Source organism: Momordica charantia, assembly GCF_013281855.1.
Source record: "Momordica charantia cultivar OHB3-1 chromosome 6 unlocalized genomic scaffold, Mcharantia_2.0 BLBB01000006.1, whole genome shotgun sequence".
In the NCBI taxonomy this organism is placed as follows: Eukaryota; Viridiplantae; Streptophyta; class Magnoliopsida; order Cucurbitales; family Cucurbitaceae; genus Momordica; species Momordica charantia.
Window position 1 is genome coordinate 27,743,668 of NW_028275164.1, and position 23,539 is coordinate 27,767,206.

Below are 23,539 nucleotides of genomic sequence, written 5' to 3' on the forward strand. Positions count from 1 at the left end.
GAGACAGGAGATTGTTCATAAGAAAAAGTTCTGATTGTGTGAACTTACGTGCCGTGGGCTGGGGCGGTAGTATTGATCTGATCATTTGATCATGCGCAGCCGCAGCCGCAGCCGTCCACTATTAATCCAAGTTTGAAGACTGAATTCGAGTTCTTCCGAACAAAATCGTCAACCCTTCGCCGCCTTCAATCCAATCGAAGTTCTGCCGGAATTCGCAATGAGAAAAACCGGAAGAGGAGGGTGGCGGGATGATCAGAATCGAACCTGGGTCGCCAAACACGGGAATCAAACACACAATCACTCTTCTTCCTCCGCCCCCCAACGCTCCGACCTCAGAAATCGTCCTTATACCAGTCGGAATTCCAATTACGCGTCTCCTAGTCGCCGCCCCCACGCCTCCCGTTCCCAGTTTGTCCAGAAAGCAGAGGCGAATGCTTTGGCTGATACAGTAGAATCTTTAACTTGTGATGAAAAGCATGATACGGGTTCGAACAGTGAGATTAAAGAAGAGGGAATTGGAAATTCGGAGTCAGGTGAGGCCAGGGACGATGTTTACACTAGGTTGGAGATGCTGCAGCTAAATTCTAAGGAGCCGGAGTTGTCGGAGGAGCAGCTCAGGATCAACGATCAGTTGCAGGAAGATGAGGTATCTGATTGTCATAAATTGCCACTGATTTTGCAAAATTGATTTTGGCGAATTCACTTTCTACAAGAGGTGTACCCTGTTTGTTCTACGTTCAATTTTGAACTATTTTCTCACATAGCTATGACAACAATGGGCATTTCCTGTTTTATTTTTGAATTCTTGGTAGTTGCTGGCTTTGGAGTCCATATATGGAGAAAATGTATACATTCTTGATGAACAAAGAGGGCAGCACTGTTTCCAGGTTCAAACCTGATCTATCCAATAAATTTATAATCGTTACATCCAAAATACTTTGGATCATAAACTTTACTTGGCTATTATTCTGCAGATTTCCATTCACATTGAGAGTCCTGGTGAAATTTCTGTTACTGCAAAGCTTAACTCACCTGGTGCTGTTGAGATCAAAAGTATTAATTCTGATGACTTCTCTTGTTCTTTCAAAGTCAAGTATCTTATCCCCATTGTTTTAACCTGTTTATTACCTAAATCATATCCTAGTCACCTACCTCCATATTATACGATCTCCATTCAGTGGTTGGAATCTGCTAGAATTTCCAGTCTTTGCTCCGTGCTGGATGGGATATGGACTGAACAAGTGGGGCAGGAAGTTGTATATCAATGGGTAGAATGGCTACAAATGTCTTCTCTGGCTTATCTTCAGCTGGATAAAGAGATAACGCTTGGTCCTTATGACAAGAGACATTCAGGAGATGTGCGTGCAGTTTCAGGAAGCGTTTCTCCAGAAGTTGATGTTCCTGCAATAAAAAATTACGACAATCAGAAACGTGATGAGGACTTCTGCATGAACTTGCAGGAATGCTGCATCTGTTTAAGTCAGTATGCAGGTAAGCTCCATTATTTGCTCATGATAAGATTCTAGTGTTCTCAAATCTCAAAGTACTTCAATTTACTAGCTTTTCCTCTCCCCTCTCTGAGGCTGGAGAGAGTTATATTCGTAAAGAGAAAACAAATTATCCGTACACAATTTGACGATTAAAAACAGCAATATTTGCCTAGTTAGGAATAGGAAATGACTCTGCCTATTTATTAATGGATTCTCGTTCAACTCATGCACAGATGGATGTCGCCAATTTGCTTTACAGAATGTCAGAATAACTAATTATCTGCTTATAAAGGTGGCTTTTGTTTTGGGGTAAATCAACATAAGCAATGTTTTCGCATTGGAGAAATAAGTGGGAAAAGAAGTCCTTATCTGATCTCCTTGTGCAATTATATTCTCTCATAGAAATAGAACCACTCACTTCAAACTTCAAAGGGAAAAAAAACCACTCACTTCAAACTTCAGAGAATACTATTGCACTTCCCAAAACCCCATTAAATGAAATGGAACCATGGACTTATCCCAACAAAAGTTTCATGATGATCCAAGTTGAGATATTCTAATTAGCTGATCCAAGTTGACAAAAATCCTCTGAAATAGTGGTACCCCAACTTTTGTACATCTATAGAGTCATGTAATTGCTGGATTGTGGGAATGCCATCAGTTCTGCTCTCTTTCAGTCTGTGTAGAAGTCTTACTGTTGGTTGTAAACTTGTAGCTCTGGCTACTTTGTTTTCTTGGTTGGACTTAACCAGGTACGAAGTTTGTAAGATTTCCATGTAAGCATTACTTTTGTTGGAAATGCTTGGAGACATACTCAAGAATGCATGTCAAGGAAGGCACCATAAGCAAACTCAAATGTCCAGATGCCAAATGCGATGTTATGCTGCCTCCTGGTCTGTTGAAGCAATTACTTGGTGATGAAGAGTTTGAAAGATGGGAATCCATGTTGCTCACAAAAACACTTGAATCAATGTCAGATGTGGTCTATTGCCCTAGGTGTGAAACCCCCTGCTTAGAGGACGTAGATCATGATGCTCAATGCTCAAAGTGTTTCTTTAGTTTTTGTACACTCTGTAGGGAGCGACGTCATGTCGGAATTGAATGTATGACTCCAGAAATGAAGCTTCTTCTTCTTCAGGTGAGCTAAGTACTAAGTCCACCCAATCAATTCATGTGCATTTTCCTTTCTTGTGGGGATGTTCATTATCATTTTATATTTATCCTTAGAATTCCACCTTTTACATTTATTAACCTTGTTAACTTATTATTCTCACTTTATGCCACAGGAGCGTCAGAATTCATCTCAGTTAAGTAATAATCAAAGACAAAAGGAACGCGAGATGATAAATGAGCTTCTTAGTGTCAAGGAAATTCTTCGTGATGCCAAGCAATGCCCGTCTTGTAAAATGGCTATATCTCGGACTGAGGGTTGCAATAAGATGGTGTGCAATAACTGTGGACAGTATTTCTGTTACCGATGTAGCAAGGCAATTGATGGATATGATCATTTCAGGTTTGTTTATGCAAACAAGCATTAGTTTAGTGCTGATTTCTTCGTGATTGGTTCATGCTTAGCATAAATTATGCAACTCCCATGGATAGATGAATCTAACTAGCCAATCTTAAATGAAGGGAGGGCACATGTGAACTGTTCCCACAAGAAACCATTCAACAGTGGGAAGAACGCATGAATATACGGCAGGTGATGGGCCAGATCCAAGCAGAACTTTTTCCTGAACATGGTCATCCATGTCCTAATTGTGGTCAACTTAATGCCAAGGTGAGTATGAATAGGGCTAGGGCACATTTACTTTTCGATGTCAAGGTTTGCTAGTTTTTCTGTTTTCTGACACTAGTATAATGTCTTGCAGTAGGCTTGATTTACTTTTGGCTGAGCTATCCAATGAAAAAAAAGAAATGCATTTTTAGGGGTAAAAAAGGTCATAATCTGCAACTTTTGAACTATTATCACTCATCTAGTCTATCTAGATTTCATGATAGTATAGCACAAGATTTTACCATTTGAGATATTATTGAGAGTTGATATCCTTTTGTTTTTTAATGATGTTATTCAACTTAGGATCCAGAGTTTCTTTTCCGATAGGGAAAATAGGACCTACCATTTGAGCAATATTTTGGGTGTAGTGTTATTTCGGGAAAGATTGGATCTCTCCAGTTATCTTGCTCCTAATTGTTCAATCATTCAAATGGTATTATTCTTCAACCTTAGTTTTCCCATAGCGATTGATTCGACCTCTCTAACTATCGTTGTCATATGCTTCATTGAGTTTTGGATCAAGCTATTGATCTTTTCCTCTCGAACCTCTATTCAATTCCATCTGTGCATGTTTGGCTGAGCATGTCGGGCTTCATGAACGATCAATTCACCGAGTCCCAGGGCTTGATCTTTTTCCTACATTATTCTGTTTATTGTTGCTAAAAATTTGGTTACTCTAGATCTTAACATTGCTGCTGTTTTTCAAATGAATGGACAGGTTGGGAATAACAATCACATACGTTGCTGGGCATGTCAAAATCACTACTGCTATTTATGCAGAAAAGTTGTGAAGCGCAGCTCCCAGCACTATGGTCCCAAGGGATGCAAACAACACACAGTGGATTGATTTTTAACTTTTCGAGTTCAACAGAAACGCTCAAAAATAATTGGTGCTTTTACCAGAACCTTCAGATTGCCATATTTTGTAAAGCTTTTATTTCTTTTAATACTTGAAAGCTGTAATATTTTCCACCTTTTTTTAATTTCTCCTTTCTTCATTTTTGATCGAGAGACAATGCTAGTTCTAATTTAATATTCTAAAGTTTCATCGTATTCCCGTTTTTTTTTTTTTTTTTTTAGGGTTCAAAGTTTAACATTTTTCGTTAATTAATTACGTATGGTGGATGTGGATGGTAATTAACGATAAAACAAGTTTTGTCAAGACAAGTAATATAAAATTTTAAATTTTAAAAGCTAAATCGAAAATAATAATAACTTTTTGATCAAAATACTATTTTGGTCTATATACTCCTTCAATTTTCAAAATATTCATTTTTATCTCGATACTTTCAATTTTAGTTCATTTTAGTTTCTGTAATTCAATTTTAATTCATTTTAGTTTCTGTATTTCTAAAATCTTAGTTACTTCGAGACGATTCTTTAACATAAAATAATTGTTACATAAGAAGCTAAAAGTGTTACCTTAAGAGTGATAAAATGAACATTTTAATAGTAAGGGATTAGTACATTGATAGACCATTTAAAGATCCTAATTACATAAAAGGATGAAATGTATAGAATTTACACATTTGTCATGTATCAACCCTAGAGGGTACCCATCATATAAATTACTTAAATAGCCTCTTGTATTTACAAATTAATTTTAAATTCATTTTAATGTGCAAAATTGATTAATTAGAAGGTTATAATTTAGATCCCATAATTTTAGGTTAATGATACTTTCCAAAACAAATTAAAATACCAAAACATTAAAAACAAAACCCTAAATTCCCAAAATTGAAATCATAACCTCCCAAAATATCTCCAAACCCCGTCCAAAAATCTCCCAAATTCGAAATCAAGAACTTTTTTCGCTTCATCCATGAGACGTTTAAAATTTCAATTTTGGAGGACAATTTCTACATTACTATGGGATATATGCGTTTATATCTTATATACAGCTATAAGATATATACACATACAATATATATCTATATATACGAATATAATCAGGAATACTAAGAATATAAGACATTTAGAACTACAATTTTCTATACACATAAACAAAATATATCCCCCATATATACCAATCTTAACGGAAGACTAATAATTACAAATAGTATGGAGGACCATTTCTACAGAACTATAAGATATATGTATACACATATAAGATATATTCACATATATAATATATACTTATATATACAAATATAATCAAGAATACTAACACTGTGACATACATAAAATATATCCCCATATATACCAATCTCAACGAAAGACGGAGACAAGAGACGAGGAACACGACGTCGGAAACGTCCAAAGACGTCGACAGAAAGTTTATTCAGCGACAGAAATTGAAGGTTTGGACGTGTTTGGGGAAGAAGAAATCAATACCTCGTTGATTTGGTGTACAATGAACGACGTTGGAAACTTGCAAAGATGTCGACGGGAATGAACGGCGTTGGAAACGTGCAAAAGAAATAAATACCTTGTTCATAAAAGCCCTGAAGATGGAAAATGAAGGTCTAGCAACCGACGTCTTTCCACCTTGGAAACGAAGACAGCGGTGAAGAAAATCGGCTTTGCACGGTGGCTCGAGAAAATCTATAGCAAACGAGGAAAGAGAATCGGCAACATTTAATTCATTTAACAAAATTGGAAGTTGTTAATTGGTGAGAGAAAAAAATTTTTTTTAAAGGAGATTTGTGGAATTAAAGTTGAAATTTTGAATGGAGCCCACAAGAATTAAATGAATATAATTACAAATTAAGAATACAAATCTTTAAAATTTAAAAATTATAATAAAATAAAAAACAATAAATAATGGTAGAAACGGTATTAAAATAAAATCCTAACTGCAAATATCTAAAAGTGTAAATTTTGAAACCTAAAGACATTCCTGTAATTAAGATTTTAAAATAACCCTCCCAAGATATTATCTGGGATATTATCTCTAATAGTAAAGTCAATGGGGATAGAAGGATCTATGCTTTTTGTCTATATATAACGTTTCTTATAAAAAAAAATCCCCAGCAAAGTAGTTTTCTCACAGTTGTGACGAACCAAACCCAAGTAAGAACAAGGACATAAAGGACCACCATCTCCGCAAGTTGGAATCATCAAAACTATAGAAATCAAGATATAATCACCCGACAGTAAGTGAGTAAGCTCTAACTTATGAGTGCCTATCCAGGGACTTCCTAAGAATCTTTTTTCACAGTAATAATAAATGGAGCGACTAAAGGAATATCATATTAGAGTAAAAAGAAAGGGTGAGAGAGGTTCACCTTGTATAAGCCCCTCACTTCGCTAAAATCTTACCCCTCGGCCTACCATTGTGGAGAATGGAGAAGTTGGCTATCAAGATACAACCTTTACTCCTTTCTCCATGCTTCTTTGATGAGTGGTTATATAGAAAAGGGTACTTACTCGCAACAAATACTTAGGAACAACCAACATATCAAGGCAATCATTGGTCCTTTATTTCAAGGCAACCACTATTTAAGGTCACCTACATACCGACCAACATACCTAGGCAACCAACGGTCCTATATTTAGAGGGACAAGCAACATACCTAGGTAACCATTAGTCTATAATTCGAGGCAACCAAAACTTAAAGAGAGTCGACATATCAAGACAACAAATTTATAGTTTGATGCTCAAGCAGCCACCCTACCGACATAGGCAAACCGAAACACCGCTCACGCGCCGTACGCCACAAAGAACCCAGTCAACACTTGACTATTCACTCCCAAGCAAGCTAGGCAAGGGTGTGAAATCATGAGACGTAGCAGCCAAGTTCGCCGCCTCGTGTGTGGTTGAACAACCAACCAAAAGCATTCTGAAACCATCTCTCTTTTGTATGAGTGAGCCCTTTCTTTAATTTTAAAAAATGAGGTTCAAGGCCGCAAAATAAAATTAAACAAAAATTATGAGGAGTATTAATTAAAAAACTAAATACAAATTTAACAAGACAGGAACAGAAGTAGTAGAGGAAGAGGTGTATATAAAGATGAAAAAATGACTGCAATAAATAAATAAGTAAATAAAAGTACCTTCTTTTATAAAGAAAAAGTAGAAAAAATGAACCATACAGAAAACTGATTAGCCAATATTTCGATTCAAAATCTTAAAAAAATAAATTAGGTATCAAAATCTGAAAAAAATGAAAATAGCCGGTAAAATGTGTTAACCATTCTTGATTCCAATTACCCTTTAAAAATTTTAAAAAAAAAAAGATAAAAATATTCACACCACGCATGGATTAAATTAATAAATTAATAAATAAAATATTCACACCACGCATGAATATTCACACCACGCAAATATTCAAATTAGTAAAATAATTATATTCTCAAAATTATGTTTTGAAATATCTTCTGCTTTAGAAAACATGTAGCTGAATAATAGATTGATTCATTGGATTATTTGAGATTTCATTTAATAAATTTGTATATCCTCTTTTTATATGGATAGAAAACTAAACTATTTATACATTCTATAATAGTAATAGAAAATTTTGTTTGTTATAGTTTAAAAAAAATGTTGTACATAAAAAATGTTATACATAATACAATTATGGTTACTCTTTCTTCTATTATAAGGTTATAACAAATCTTTATTTATTATATTTTGTCTCAAAAAAAAAAATTTATTTATTATTTTTTTTATAACAAATCTTTAAAACATTTTAACCTTGTAAATGATAAGAACTTGATTTTAAAAATATATCCAATAGACACAAAATTAAATAAACCTTTTTTCGTAAAAATATAATTTTATTAGTTTTGCGAATAATTTATTAATTACCTCGTCGGCAATGTTGATAAAATATTTTTCAGCTTAATGTAATTGTAGTAGGAAATCTTACCATAAACGTTGGCCTCCACTAATCTTCATCATCACCGAGCAATTCGCCCAAAAAAACTGCACTAAATAAATACAAGTCAAGCCACACAATTATCAGATCATATCAAATAACAAGACAATGGACTACTGTTTCATGCAAGCCTAGCCCCTCTACAAATTTAGAGAAATAGGCTGAATAAGGCAACGACTACAGATAAAATCGTAATATAATACTAAACAATAAAAATATCAAATATTAAATAATATAAAACTTCTACACTAAATATTAGTAGTATTCCTACATTAAGAAAAAATGAAGGCAAGGAAAGTAGCAAATTGAATATGGGTAGCGCGCTCGCCAATTATTATTAACCTTCCCTCACCTATATTATTCTGTAATTGTACAGACTCAAATCATCCTCCCCCCTCTTTTTAATTAGAACATGACTTAATGACCATTTTAGATTGTATTGACATAAGACAGGGCTATTCTAAGGGAAGACAAATCACTTTACTAATCTTAATCTCAAGCCTACCCTTGATGGTGGATGGATGGATGTCCTTAAATAATCAAGAGGTCACAAATAAACATTTATCTTGAAATCAAATATTTATGCGAAGAATGTTAAAAGGACGTTCAAATAGTTCAAAATTAAGTCTCTATGCAGTTGAAACAGAAAAGTGGAGTAGTGGCAAACATACCTAATAGTCATACCAGACCATGTATGAACTACTTGAAGGTGTTTTGGTCACCCCAACACCAATACTGAAAATCAATGCTAGAAAAGGACCTCTGAAAAAGACTTTAAATAATCTGCACATCATAATGTCCACATTACAAGAATAGGTAAACTAAGAAATCATAGATCAAAACAGTCAAAATTGTAAACCACAAATTCTATCTTAAAAAATCAGTATATTGCATTGTCTTACATGGACGAAAACTTGGTCCGCAACGTTATTGCCTATCTTTATGGGGCCCAACCCCACCCTCGTTTCCCTTCAACAGGGGCTGTAGGAAGCATCATGGTTCTACATTTTATTATTTTGAGACCCGGCAACTATCTGGAACAATCTGATGTCTTGAAGAAAAAAAAACATCAATATGAAGACAAAAATGAGGAGAACCATGGAGGCATACTCCACATGGAAAACAAGAAAAGCATAACTCATGACTTTTACCAAAACCATGGAGAAATACTCCACATGGAAAACAATAAATACCTGATTGTGGGGACGGAGCTCACCGTGACAAATAAGGAGGACAAGCACAAATATGATCGTCGCCGAAAGTTGCTATACTTTCATCTTGGACAAAAATGCTAGTAGCGCCCTGCACAACCAACAATCGAAGGGAAAAACGAAGCTGGATTGAGAAGAGATATTCGAAAACTAGTACAATTGATAAGAGAAATCGATAACACTACTAGCAGTCTCTAGGGTTAGGCGAGGACCCGGACCCGAACTACTGCAAGCGCCACATCTTTCACTTGCTTCAGTCGATTGCACTGCTAAATGCAAGAGTATGTAACACATCCTTTATGAAAATGAAAAGACGGGAAAGAAAGTGAGAGAACCAGAACGTACAATGTCTGCACCCATAGTTGAGACGAGAGTTGGGAAATTTCACTGAAACTAAACTGCTCGAAGAGAAGACTGTGGAGTAGAGGGTTTGGGTTACCGCCATGGGAGTGGAACTGAAGAAGTGGAAGGAGACGATCCCCAGATAGAACCTTCCTTCTTCGTCCGTCCTCTACTGCTCCGGTAATTTCGAACATAATTCCGCGAAAGAAACGTGGGGGAAAAAGTGTAAAGTTGTGCCCTAATTTTTACCCTAACTGTAATGAATGAGCAAAGCCACGTATTTATTGAAACAAGTTTCCGCGTTTAAACCGTGTTTAATTTTTAAATTATTTTACCGTTTTTTTTAATCCTTCCGCGTCTGGGTTACGCAACACAGTTTTCGTTTTTCTTTCTTTTTCTTATTTCCTTTTCCTATTTTATTTTTTGGTGAATGTAGTAAAACATCATGCGTCAATCGGTGGATTTTTTTTTTAAATAATTATTTTATAAAAACAAATGACAAAACTCGTATAAGTTTCAAAGTAATTACAAAAATAGGGTAAATAAATTGTAGGGATAGGCTGCGATTTTGGGACGATAACTGCGATTCACTAGCCACTTCCCCCATTTTTTTTTATTTCGAAGTTAAAAGACTATCATCTTAATTTTCTCCCTATCTGAAAAATAGATCATGAATTACCTACAACATGATAGACATATTCTTGTAATGTAATAATTTAAAACAAAATAATTATAAAACAAACAAAATCCTAATTATAAATATCCCAAAATTTTGGTTTTTAAAGCCATATGTTTCGCCATGCAAATGAAAAAACATATGAGTTTCATGTAATTCATACCTTTGACTTTTAAGTTTTTATTAATTTAATAATTTTTTATCGATTTAGTTTATATTAAATTTAAATGTTTTATAGAACATACGAAGATGAAACACGATTAGCTAAATGACATTTTAATCGATTTCAATATAATTTTTAATTTTTAGACTTTAAATGACATTTTAATCAAAATTTAAAATAAAAAACAAAAAAAATTAATCACATCTCAATTAAATTTTGTAATATTAATAAATAACAATATATAAATTAAAATATTAAAAAAATAACAGTATTTACCTGACATGTCACATATATACGTTTGCACGGAAATCGCAGGCATTGTACGCGAGTTTTGACTTTTATTTTGAACTAACATTTGAATTTATTTATTTAAATTACATTTATTTTGTAGTTATTTTTAAAATTAGATTATTTTAAAACTTTGTCCTCAATCGGTTTTTTTTGGTTTTTTTCCTTCTTCCGTAAAGGAATATTAATTTAGTTATTTCCCAGAAAACATTATTCATTAATAAATCATTAAAATTAATGTAATAAAGTAAAATTATCATATTCTGATAAATTTAAGCTTTCTAAGTGGGTGAACATAGTGTTCTCCAAGATCTTAAATAATAAGTAAAATTGAGTTCCATTTTATAATTATTTTATTTTTGTTTTCTGTTTTTAAACATTATACTTCTTTTCTCAAAATTTTCTTGGTATTTTACCTTTCTTAAAAACTAATTTAAATACCAAGCCGGTCTTTTAAAAGGAAAACGAATTTTTAAAAATTAATTTTTTCAGTTTTCAAAATTACTAAGTTTATTACTATTATATTTTCTAAATTATGCTTGTTTTTTACCACTTTAACTAGTCCGTTCTTTACCTTTCTTAAAAATATATTTGTCTTAAACTAGTACAAAATAAAGGAGACCTACAATTAAATTTCTAACCAGCATGCTAATTTAATATTAATATAAAAAGGAAAAATAATGTACAAACATTGCAAGGAGCAAAATTTGCAGTCAATGTTATGATACTATCCATTAATTTATAACTAATTAACCAATTATACGTTTTCAAAAATCTAATGACTCGGTGCCCAAGAGTGACCCCTTGGCATACCATGGGCATCCAGAGGGGCCACTCTGGTTTATAAGAAATAATAATAATAATAGATCTAATGAGTGGGCGGCCTTGTCATTAGATTTCAAAAAATGCAATCAGGACTACCTTTTCCATCACCTAAACTCTAAACCAAACTCGACTCTTATTCTAAGGAATTTTATATCAGAACATTTTAGGGTAACATTAACTTTAACGAAACATGTCTAAAACTAGCATAATAACAATCATTATATATTAACTCCACAATATTGACCCGTTGAGGAATAAAAACTAAAAGACCGAAAAAAAAATGTGAAGAATGAAAGTCGAGTTCTAACCTGTCAAAAGTATCAATTTTGGTCAACACCTCATTAGCAGTACCAGCAATCTAAATGCAATGAACATATGAAAAAGATGAAACGGTGGCCAGACCCTGCACAAGGAAAAAGATGACGACAAATATAAGGCAACTTGAACAGCTTTTTCCTTGTCCCTTTTTGATGAGGTAGAAAGATAATAACATAGAGCTTATATGAGATAATCCCAACTTACAATTTTCTGACAACCAATCTACATCAGCTGCCACATCATCTATACAGTCAGCAACAAAACAAATGCACAACCATCAGCCAACTCACGGACCGGCAGCACACAATCAGAGCAATTAGTTCAACCTTCCCACGTACAGGAAACCTGTGATTTCTAAAGGAAGTCTGCTGCCCAATTGTATTTTTTTTTTTTTTTCTACTGATTTTTCTCCTTCCAGCATGATTAAAATTTTATATTGAGAAGATCTTGCAGTTTTCAGATAAGAGAAGGTACTAATGGCTGACCACTTCAACAAGATTTAAGTTGTCCCTCCCTACGTGTGACTATTGAGCCTGCTTAAGTCGTCTCTATATCCGACATTTGAGCTAATTCATTTCTTTATGTTGGATCACTTGGGTTATATTCCAGTAATCTCTCTTTACAGATTATTCAAGCTATGTCTGGGTCTTTTCTCTCTAGACAGAGAAGTACCTCAGGCTGACTACTTGAGGTCATCCACATATAAGAATATTCGGGCTACGTTTATATCTTTTCTCTCTTGGAAGAAAAGCACCACCAGCTAGCTTAGCTCCTCAACATTTATTCTTCTTCTACTGAAATTTGCCCCCTTAGAGCTCATTAATTAAATGCACAAACTCCAACCAGTAAGCCAGCCATTCCACCTACTTTACAAAGAAAGTCTGTCTTAGTCACAATAACCCTTTCCCATAAAGGAAGGAAAAAAAAAAAAAGCCCATTCCGACCAAAAAACACTGAACTGAAACCCACTAATTTTATAAAGTACTAACCGGAAACAGAAATAAATGGATGAACACCCCTCGTATTTTGATATGATATATTCCAAAATATCAATTCTGTTTGTGTTTTTTTCCCTGCAGAATCTGAATAATTCAGATTCGGTTTCTCCCCAACTTTTCAGAAGCCATCAAACATAGAGAGCATAAATAGCAAAAATAAAGAAACTAATATAAACGATCCACATAATCATAATAGTAATGCAACGTAGCAGCAAATGCAATCATTTACCTATGAACTTTTTCATTACAAATCAGTTGGGGAAGCTAACTTTCCTTCTAATTCCTCAAGGCTGCACAACATCACATTTTCAACTACTGCATACTGGTGAATTTTGGAGTGCAGGCTGCACGAGGCAACTCGTGAAATGTTAAAGATTAATTCCAATAACAAAACAAAAAACAAAATAAAACTTATACTCAAGCATTCACAGGGTCTAATATGCCAAATATCTAAGAAGAATAAGACAACAACCTACAAATATCTAAGCAGAATAAGCATTTTTGGTGGCTTGTTAGCACAGCGGTTGAAAAATGCTATAAGAAAAGAGGGAAAAAAAAGATAGCAGAGAGAGGGGAAAAAAGGAAGAAGAAAAAGGAAAGAGATCTGGAAGAAGTAGCAAAAGAAAAAGTGTAAAAAAAATTAATTGAGAGGAAAGAGAGAAGGGGAGTTAGAAAAAAAAGAGTCAAGATACCGACATCGAAGCAGAAAGAAATCGCCAAGTGTTTGCTGATAATGAACTCCCGTCTAGAGATGTCAAGGAAAACCTTTCGAAATAATTGGGTCTTGATGCTGAAAAGGTGAACAAATGGTTCAAGAATGCGCGACATACTGCACTAAGAACTACAAAGGCAGAGGGAGCAACAGAATCCCATAGGTTTATAATAAGACTTTCAAGGAATTCAGATTAGCAGAAAAGGAAAAGGCTGGTAATCATCTTACATCAGAGGGCACACATCAATAAAAGAACTGCAGTTGAAGTCCCGCAATGGTCTTTACAAGAAAAAGTAGCACAGAAGATTATCGTTTGTATACCAACAGTAACAAGGATGCTTTGGATTTTTGTGACGATATAAGCCTGAATAATATCCTAAAGAACACAAAAACAAAGGTATGGAAGAAGGTTAATTTTGTAGGTAGAAGCAGAGGTGGAGGTGAAGAAGCAGTGGTGGAGGTGTAGAGACTGTAAAATTAAGGACAGATTACAGATAATGAAGCAGAAATTACTTTTAGACTATCAAATAATAAAGATAGGTCGCGTGTTTAAAAAGTCTATAAAAGTTCTTCTTTGAACTTAACTAATTGGTTCTTTAGTTTGTAATTCCAGCCTTGGATTAATGAAAACCAACAACATATGATGGCAACAAGTATTTTGGGACAATCAACATATTAATGAAAACAGCCTTCAAGAGCAGCTTAGGGAGATTGATAAAGCATAAGGTATAGCCCCCCTTGTAATTAGTTAAGTTAATTAATTTTCTGATTGGTTAAAACCAACTTACTAGCTGTTGAAAAAGCAGGGTAGTTAATTTTCTGTTATGACCAGCTTGACAGCTTGTGTAAATTCCCCTGTTTGCTGTATATAAGGAGATTGATTGATTTTAATAAAATTTCTCCTCCTGATTTTACACCAGCACCCCTTCCTCCAGAATCTGTATCTGAGCGCTCCTACATTATGGATCAGTTCATAAACCTGACCGCAAAGGAAGAAGTGTTAGGGTGTCAAAAATGCAAATTAAAATGGCTAAAAAGATGGGGATGAAAACACTAGTTTTTTCTACTGCAGCTTGGCTAACAAAAGAAGAAAAGGGATCATCATTGAGTTATTATCCCGATAAAGGGACAATTTTGTTATCTGACCATGTTATCGAAGTAGAGTTCGTGAAGTTTTATTAAGATCTCTACTCCAGAAAATTTGACCATCGCTTCTGTCCTTGCAACCCTCAAGTGGGACCATCACGGAAGAAGACAACAAGATGCTAGAAAAATAATTCACAGCGGAAGGGGTTTACAAGGCTATTTTGAGTTTGGGAAGTAATAAAGTTCCTGGACCTGACGGTTTCCCATCAGAACTTTTTAAAAGATCTTGAAACATCATAAAAAATTGACATCTTGATTATCCCAAAGAGAGAAGAGACAAAAAAGACAAACAGTAGATGATTATCGGCCTATTCATCTCATCCCTTGTGCATACAAAATAAAATTATGGCTAGAATATTGTTGGAAAGGCTCAAATCTGTTCTCCCTCGCACAACCTCGGATTATATATCAATTAGCCCTTGTTGAAGGTACAGATTTGCAGAGCTCATAGATGATTGGAGAGTAAGGAATTTGAATGAAGTGGTTATCAAAGCTTGATCTCAAGAAGGCCTTTGACCAGATGGAATGGATTTTTGGTTGCAATGTTAAAAAACAAAGGCTTTGGGCAAATATGGAGGAATTGGATATATGTTTGTGTCTCCACTACTAGCTTTTCCTTTCTCATAAATGGTAAACCAAAAGATAAATTTAAAGCTACTAGGGGCCTTAGACAAGATGATTCCCTATCTTCTTTTCTCTTTATCATAGTCGATGATTGTTTGAGTAGACTCCTCCAGTCCTCCTTCAAGGTGATTAGAAATGGCCTTATTCAGGATTACATTACGAAGAACTTCTGTAAGGCCCCCAATAGTCAATACTTATGTTAGGAGGGGCAGAGAGGGAATTTCACCCCCCTCAAGTTAGTTAGTACTTATATGGGGAGGGGTGCGATAGGGACGGGGTATTTTTTGTTTGTTTAAGGAATCTAGGCAGGGAGAGTGCAGTCCTCTCGAATTGGCTGTGAAGACTTTTGTATGCCTTAGGGCTCTCTTTGCTTTGAATATCAACTTTTGTGAGGAAGATTCCTAACAACTTCCCCCTTGGAATGAATCACCTCCTCTTCGCAGACAATACTCTACTTTTCTCTAATAAGGGCCCTACTAGCATTCACAATCTCTCTCTTTCTTTCCCTTTTCTTTAAAATCAGAAACAAAGCAACACTTTCATTCAAAAAAGCCCAAATTGGGGGCAACAACCTAGGGACCACGGGACAAGACCTTAAGCCTTCCTTTAAACAGAAACTATAGAAGACCCTCTTTTTCGCTTCCTATTGTTGAAAGAATAGGATGCAAGCTCGCATCTTGGAACCACCTTTTCATTTCTAGAGGAGATCCATCATCCAATCAGTCCTCAACAATCTCTCGATTTATTATTTATTTTTTCCAAATACAAATACCAGTTTCAGCAGTAGACCTTTTCGAGAAGTTGATTAAAAATTTCCTTTGGGAAGGTCCAAAAAAACATTGGGAAAGCCCACCTCATAAATTGGCAAAAGGTTCAATATTCGAAGGTGGCCTCGGCATCAAAATATCAAGCTAAGAAACAAAGCCGTATCATCGAAATGGAGCTGGAGGTTACTGATCGAAAGGAACCATCTCTAGAGGAGATTTATTGCGGCTAAAAACAGGTCAATGCTGAAAGAGAGGATCCAAACAAACATCCCCCTACTGCAAATAAAAGGAGAAACATTGACAGCTCATTTGAATAATACCTCAGCAAATTTGTCTGCCAATCAGCATGAATTAGGCAAGACCTCCACCTAAAATTATGTAAATAAGATGACCTTGTGCAACTCATTAGAATTCCAATTACGTGCTGCAAACTCAGAGGGAAAGAAATAATTTCCTGCACATTTTCTCCTTAAATATCACCTTTTTCCCTTACTTGCACCAACGGCTAGATGGGAAAAGGTCTCCTAGATTTCTCAATATATATATTCTATTTCCTCAAGTGTTCTGAATTTCCATTGTGTGGCTCTATAAAGACTGAAACTATCAGTCTGTGAAAGAGAATGAGATTCGATTCTTTTCATCAATTTTGGTTCAACCCCTTCATGGTATCAGAGCTTTACCACGAAGGAATTCAACCACAATTTGATTCAAAAGACAGAACTCATGGCAATAACAGAAAATACTCTCAAAATCTAAACGTTTCACCAATGTTCCACCAGCTTGATCTCTATCAAATTGAACTCATCAAACTATCTCCTGTGGAAGTCTCAAGTGATTCCTCTTATTAGAAACATGGGGATCGAACAACATGTCTTAGAATATAATCCCCCTGCAGAAGAAATTAAAGACGAGGATGAAAATTTGGTGCCAAATTCTCAGTATACAACTTGGAAGCAATCTCCGAAGAAGTGCTGGCTATGGTGGATGGGACTGTAAACGCATACCAAATTTGGAATTCGTTGGAGAAACAATTTAACACTTATGAAAGAAAACGAGATCCATCTAAAAGAAGCACTTGTAAACATAAAGAGAGGGAGCCAACGACACCTAGAGAAAGAGAGGAAGCCAACGACACCTAGAGAAAGAGAGGAAGCCAACACCTAGAGGATTATTTGAAGAGGTTCAAATGTTTGTGTGATAAACTTGCTGCTATGAAGAAACTACTGGATGATTTAACCAAGGTTCTTCGTCTAGCAAGAGGTTTAGGTAACAAATACAAAGATTTTCGTATTGCTATATTATCTAAAGCACCTTTCCCTGCTTATAATCAGTTAGTGTTAGCATTGAAAGCACATGAAACAGCAGCTTATACTGGAAGACTAAGGAAAAATTTACTCAATCTATCGACCATAACCAAGCATTCTATATCCAAAGAGGGCGAGGCAGAGGTCGTGTCTCCCATCAAACACCAATTTCCAGCCAAACAATTCTGCCTCACCCCAAAGAATTGTAAGCGATTTGCAATATGAAACTCAATATCAAGCTGGAACAAACTTCAAACAAAGAAAGGTAATATGTCAAAAATGTGGCAGGTCTAATCACTCACTCGGCTCTGGAATGTTGGAGTAGATTTGACCATTCATATCATCCAGACTCAACTCCATAGAAGATTCATTCTATTGTTTCTCTCAAACCAAAATCTCCAAAGCAGGCCTACCACCACGTTAGACCAAAGAATTTTGGCTTAGCCTTTAAAATTTGTACCTTGAATAAGCTGGATGAAAGCCTCCAATGGATTAAAGAAAAAACACCAACTAATGTTGAAAGTTCTAAAAAGATCCGCCTAACACACAGCAGCAAAAGGGCCGTTAAAGTACAGGTGCCAGGGTCTTCTTCACTTTTCTAACAAAGCACACACCAATTAGGTTTCATTGACACACGAGTTGATAGTAAGACAAAGATTTTGCCTCTCGAACGCCCATTGATAATAACAGAGAAATTTATTGAACAAATGCATCCTCTAATCCATTTTCTCCACGTGACACCAAAGCCTTTGTGGCCATAAGAATCTCATCTAAGAAATATCAATAAACTTTGTCAAAAACCTTCTCACCATCAAGCTTTATAACAACGCCTTTTCTCTTTTTATTTGATACATCAATGAGCAACATTGGTTACATATTTTGAGGCAACTAATTTTTTGGGAACAACGTCGTATCGAAGCAACTATTGGTCCTTTATTTCGAGATAACCAACTTTTAGGGTCAATCAACCATGGAGGCAACCATTGATTGTATATTTTGAGGCAACATATCCAGGCAACTATTGGTCTTATATTTTAAGACAACCAATTCTTAGAGCAAACCGACATGTCCAAGCAACCACTGGTCCAATATTTCAAGCCAACCAATTCAATTTTTAGGGACAACTGACATATCAAGACAACAAATTGGTGTTTTATTTCAAGGCAACCAAATTTTAGGGACAACCGACAATATCAAGGAACCTCTTATCTATCCTATATTTCGAGCAAATGACCTACCGACGCAGCGAGCAGTATCAGTATGAAGAGCAAGAGCCTAATGCAACGCAAGCTTCTCAGACAAGACAAGGCTTTTAATCAAGGCCCGTTTGTCCCATGAGCCAAGACAAAGACGCAATGCTTCTATCACACAAGCAAGAACTGATTGGTTGTGGCCACTCGAATTGCTTCGATGCAAGTCCAATCAATGAAGAGGCATGCTGATAGTTTGATGCTCACGCAGCAAGCCTATCGATCCACGCAACCAATTCACCACTCATTCACCATATGCCACAAAGAACCCAGTCAACACTCAACTATTCGCCCCCCAACAAGCTAGGCAAGGGTGCAAAATCTATTTCTATTTGATGGGCAAGCCCTTTCATCGAACAGGGGAGCGCGATCGCAAGTGATCTCATCTAGCAAGAGGCAAGCACGATGCGACTCTACAAGCTAGGTTGTTTCTTATTATCAGAAGTCGAAGAATGAAAAAGCCATGTGTAACCCTCGTCGAAGCAAGCCAGCCTTAAGTTTGACTCGACAACCCACTTTCATTCCCTTCCACAATTGAAGGGCATGGGTGTAAATCAAATATGTTATCCCACAAGATGGGTTAGGTGGCTAAGCAACCATTGGTCTTGTATTTTGATGCAGCAAATTTTAGGGACAACAGACATATCGAGATAACAAATTTTTAGAGACAATCGAGATAACAAATTTTTAGAGACAACCAACATATTGAGGCAATCATTGGTCCTTTATTTCAAATCAACCAGTACTCACGGAAAATCGCCATATCAAGGCAACACATTATTAGATTGCCAACATATCAAGGCAAACACTGGTCCCCTTATTTCAGGATAACCAATAATAACGGTCACCCGACATATCAAACAACTATCGGTGCTTTATCTCGAGATAACCAATATTTAAGACCAACTGAAATATCTAAGAACTTAGTGGTTCTATATTTTGAGGCAACAGATCCTTAGAGACAACCAACATATTAAGGTAATCATTGGTCCTTTGTTTCAAGGCAACCACTACGTAAGGTCACCTACACATCGAGGGAACTATTGGTACTTTCTTTCGAGATAACCAATAATGAATATGAACCGACATACCTAGGCAACAAAATTTAGAGACAAGCAACATACCAAGGTAACCATTAGTCTATAATTCAAGGCAACCAATACTTAAAAGAGAATCGACATATCAAGACAACAAATTTATAGGGACAACTGATATATATTCAGCCAACGACTGGTCTTATATTCCAAGGCAAAGAATTTTTTAGACAATGCTAACATATCAACACAACTACTGATCCTTTATTTCGAGACAACAAATTTTTAGGATCAACCAACATATGGTGGCAACCATCAATCGTATAATATAGGGCAATCAATCTTTAGGGACAACCAACATATCCAAGCACCCATTAGTCTTATATTTCAAGCCCACCAATTTTTAGGGACAATCGAAAAATCAAGACAACAATTGTCATATATTTTAAGGCAACAAACTTTTAGGGATAACTGACGTATCGAGGCAACTATTGATCCTTTATTTCGAGACAACAAATTTTTAGGGTCAACCGACATATGGAGGCAACCATCAATCGTATAATATGGGGCAATCAATCTTTAGGGACAGCCGACATATCCAAGCACCTGTTAGTCTTATATTTCGGGAAAACCAATTTTTAGGGACAATCAAAAATCAAGACAACAATTGGTCTTATATTTTAAGGCAACCAACTTTTAGAGACAACCGACATATCGAGACAACTACTGATCCTTTATTTCGAGATAACAAATTTTTAGGGTCAATCGACATATGGAGGCAACCATCGATCATATAATATGGGGCAATCAATTTTTAGGAACAACCGACATATCCAAGCACCCATTAGTCTTATATTTCGAGCCAACCAATTTTTAGGGACAATCGACAAATCAAGAAAACAATTGGTCTTATATTTTAAGGCAACCAACTTTTATGGACAACCGATACATCGAGGCAACTACTGATCCTTTATTTCGAGACAACAAATTTCTAAGATCAACCGACATATGGAGGCAACAATCAATGGTAATGTGGGGCAATCAATATTTAGGGACACCCGACATATCCAAGCACCCATTAGTCTTATATTTCGAGCCAACCAATTTTTAGGGACAATCGACAAATCAAGACAACAATTAGTCTTATATTTTAAGGCAGCCAACTTTTAGGGGCAGCCAACATATCGAGGCAACTACTGATCCTTTATTTCGAGACAACAAATTTTTAGGGTCAACAGACATATGAAGGCAACCATCAATCACACAATATGGGAAAATCAATTTTTAGGGACAACCGACATATCCAAGCACTCATTAGTCTTATATTTCGAGCCAACCAATTTTCAGGGACAATCGACAAATCAAGACAACAATTGGTCTTATATTTTAAGGCAACCAACTTTTAGGGACAACCGACATATCGAGGCAACTACTGAACCTTAATTTCGAGACAACAAATTTTTAGGGTCAACCGACATATGAAGGCAACCATCAATCACATAATATGGGGAAATCAATTCTTAGGGACAACTGACATATCCAAGCACCCATTAGTCTTATATTTCGAGCCGACCGATTTTTAGGGACAATCGACAAATCAAGACAACAATTGGTCTTATATTTTAAGGCAACCAACTTTTAGGGACAACCGACATATCGAGGCAACTACTGATCCTTTATTTCAAGACAACAAATTTTTAGGATCAACCGACATATGGTGGCCACCGATCGTATAATATGGTGCAATCAATTTTTAGGGACAACCGACATATCCAAGCACCCATTAGTCTTATATTTCGAGCCAAACAATTTTAAGGGACAATCGACAAATCAAGACAACAATTGGTCTTATATTTCAAGGCAACCAATTTTTAGGGACAACCGACATATCGAGACAACTACTGATCCTTTATTTCAAACCAACAAATTTTTAGGGTAAACCAACATATGGAGGCAACCATCGATTGTATAATATGGGGCAATCAATTTTTAGGGACAACAGACATATCCAAGCACCCATTAGTCTTATATTTCGACCCAACCAATCTTTAGGGGCAATCGACAAATCAAGAAAAAATTGGTCTTATATTTTAAGGCAACCAACTTTTAGGGACAACCGACATACCGAGGCAACTACTGATCCTTTATTTCGAACCAACAAAGTTGTAGGTTCAACCGACATATGGAGGCAACCATCGATCGTATAATATGGGACAATCAATTTTCAGGGACAACCGACATATACAAGCACCCATTAGTTTTAGGGACAACCGAATCACCGCTCATGCGCCGTACGCCACAAAGAACCCAGTCGACACTTGACTATTCACTCCCAAGCAAGCTAGGCAAGGGTGTGAAATCATCAGGCGAAGCCAAGTCCACGACGTCGTGCGCGGTTGAACAACCAACCAGAAGCTTTCTAAAACCATCTCTTTGTTTTGGATGGGTGAGCCCTTTATTTTATTTTAAAAAATAAGGTTCAAGGTCGCAAAATAAAATTAAACAAAAATTATGAGGAGTATTAATTAAAAAACTAAATACAAATTTAACACAACAGGAACAGAAGTAGCGGAGGAAGAGGTGTATATAAAGATTAAAAAATGACTGGAATAAATAAATAGTTAAAAAAGTACCTTCTTTTCTAGAGAAAAGGTATAAAAAATTAACCATACAGAAAAATGATTACCCAAGGATTCAAAATCTAAAAAAAAATAAACTAGGAATCAAAATCTGAAAATTTTGAAAATAGCCGGTAAAATGTGTTGGGTAATTGGAATCAAGAATGGTTAATTTAAACAAACAGATGTTATAAATTCTTTTAAAAATTAAAAAAAAAACAAACAAACATATTCACAGCACGCATGGATTAAATTAAGAGAATATGTAATTTGAGTACAGAATCTTCCTACACCCTTTTATTTAATATCTTGAACATATCAATCCATGGCAGAAAACCAGTCAGTATGACCAGATAAAGATTAAATATTGAATCTAATAACATTATATAGCAAAAGTCCACAAATCAGCGCTAAATCCTTCACAGTTTAGCATGGAAACGGATAAAAGGAAGACAAAAAATAGTTAGAAAGTATTCACTACTTGGGAACAAGAAGACAAAAATATGCAGTGATAGATCACAGTTTAAGAAGCATTCCGAAAGGGGAAAAAAAAAAGGAAGAAGAAGAAGAAGATATCAACAAACAAAAATCAAATACAAAAAGAAGGAACGACGAGAAGCATCAGAAAGAAAAGAAATAAAACGCAACGCACACCGGAAATTTATCGATAGCATTGCAAAGAGAGCTCGCAAAGTAGCACGTGCCAACACACTTTTTGCCCTCAAGACTTCGAGCATTGGTCCAAACCCTAATTAACAACAAAAGGAAAGAAACAAAGAGGAAGGATTCAGAACAGAGAGGAAGGGAAACAAATCGCTTCGGATTGGATGTCTTACTCTTGATTTTTTCCGTCTTCCCCTCCCGATTCCGTCTCCGCGTTGCATAAATTCCGACAGTATGCCGCTCTGATCGACTCTCGGCTCTTAGATCTCGACATTCTTGGCCCTCGAGCGCTCGAACATTGTACCAAATCCAAACCCTAGACCATTGGTCCAAACCCTAATTAACAACAAAAGGAAAGAAACGACGAAGGAAGGGGCTTTTTCTTGAAACACACGAAAGCTTGACAACGGAGAGGATGAAACTCAAAAACGATAACTGAACCCTAACATTGGCGCGTATCGGTATAAAACGCGCCCCTACTTTTTCTTTTTCTTTTTCTTTTTTTCTTTTTTA

At 35.7% G+C, this 23,539-nt stretch overlaps 1 protein-coding gene and 1 long non-coding RNA gene across 40 annotated transcripts; one reads left to right on the top strand and one right to left on the bottom strand.

Moving 5' to 3' along the window:
• On the top strand, nt 1–4,320 carry NHL8 (NDR1/HIN1-like 8). Of its 3 annotated transcripts, none has more exons than XR_002603645.2 (8): nt 1–646; nt 813–887; nt 975–1,491; nt 2,243–2,628; nt 2,777–3,003; nt 3,123–3,270; nt 3,362–3,430; nt 3,986–4,115. XR_002603645.2 is itself a non-coding variant. In XM_088126047.1 (8 exons), exons 1-8 carry the CDS (start codon nt 642–644, stop codon nt 4,112–4,114), a joined length of 1,362 nt encoding a protein of 453 aa, XP_087982173.1. In that variant the 5' UTR covers nt 504–641; the 3' UTR covers nt 4,115–4,320. The 3 variants fall into 3 exon arrangements, 2 of the variants coding, with proteins under 2 accessions (XP_022159457.1, XP_087982173.1); XM_088126047.1 differs by lacking the exon at nt 3,362–3,430 and having other exon boundaries at nt 504–646; nt 975–1,053; nt 1,179–1,491; nt 3,986–4,320; XM_022303765.2 differs by lacking the exon at nt 3,362–3,430 and having other exon boundaries at nt 2–646; nt 3,986–4,320.
• Nucleotides 4,321–5,339: 1,019 nt separating this feature from the next.
• LOC111024546 (uncharacterized) lies at nt 5,340–23,473 on the bottom strand. 37 transcript variants are annotated; one of them, XR_015791440.1, is made up of 15 exons: nt 23,200–23,469; nt 23,016–23,111; nt 14,409–14,599; nt 13,849–13,996; nt 13,605–13,698; nt 13,138–13,252; nt 12,900–12,983; nt 12,115–12,773; nt 11,901–11,995; nt 9,644–9,894; nt 9,517–9,564; nt 9,281–9,389; nt 8,990–9,131; nt 8,759–8,870; nt 5,340–8,134 (listed from the first exon to the last, which is right to left on the bottom strand). It is a non-coding gene; the product is annotated as an uncharacterized LOC111024546 (long non-coding RNA). The 37 variants fall into 37 exon arrangements; XR_015791441.1 differs by having other exon boundaries at nt 12,115–12,776; XR_015791438.1 differs by having other exon boundaries at nt 12,900–13,022.
• Nucleotides 23,474–23,539: the final 66 nt, after the last annotated feature.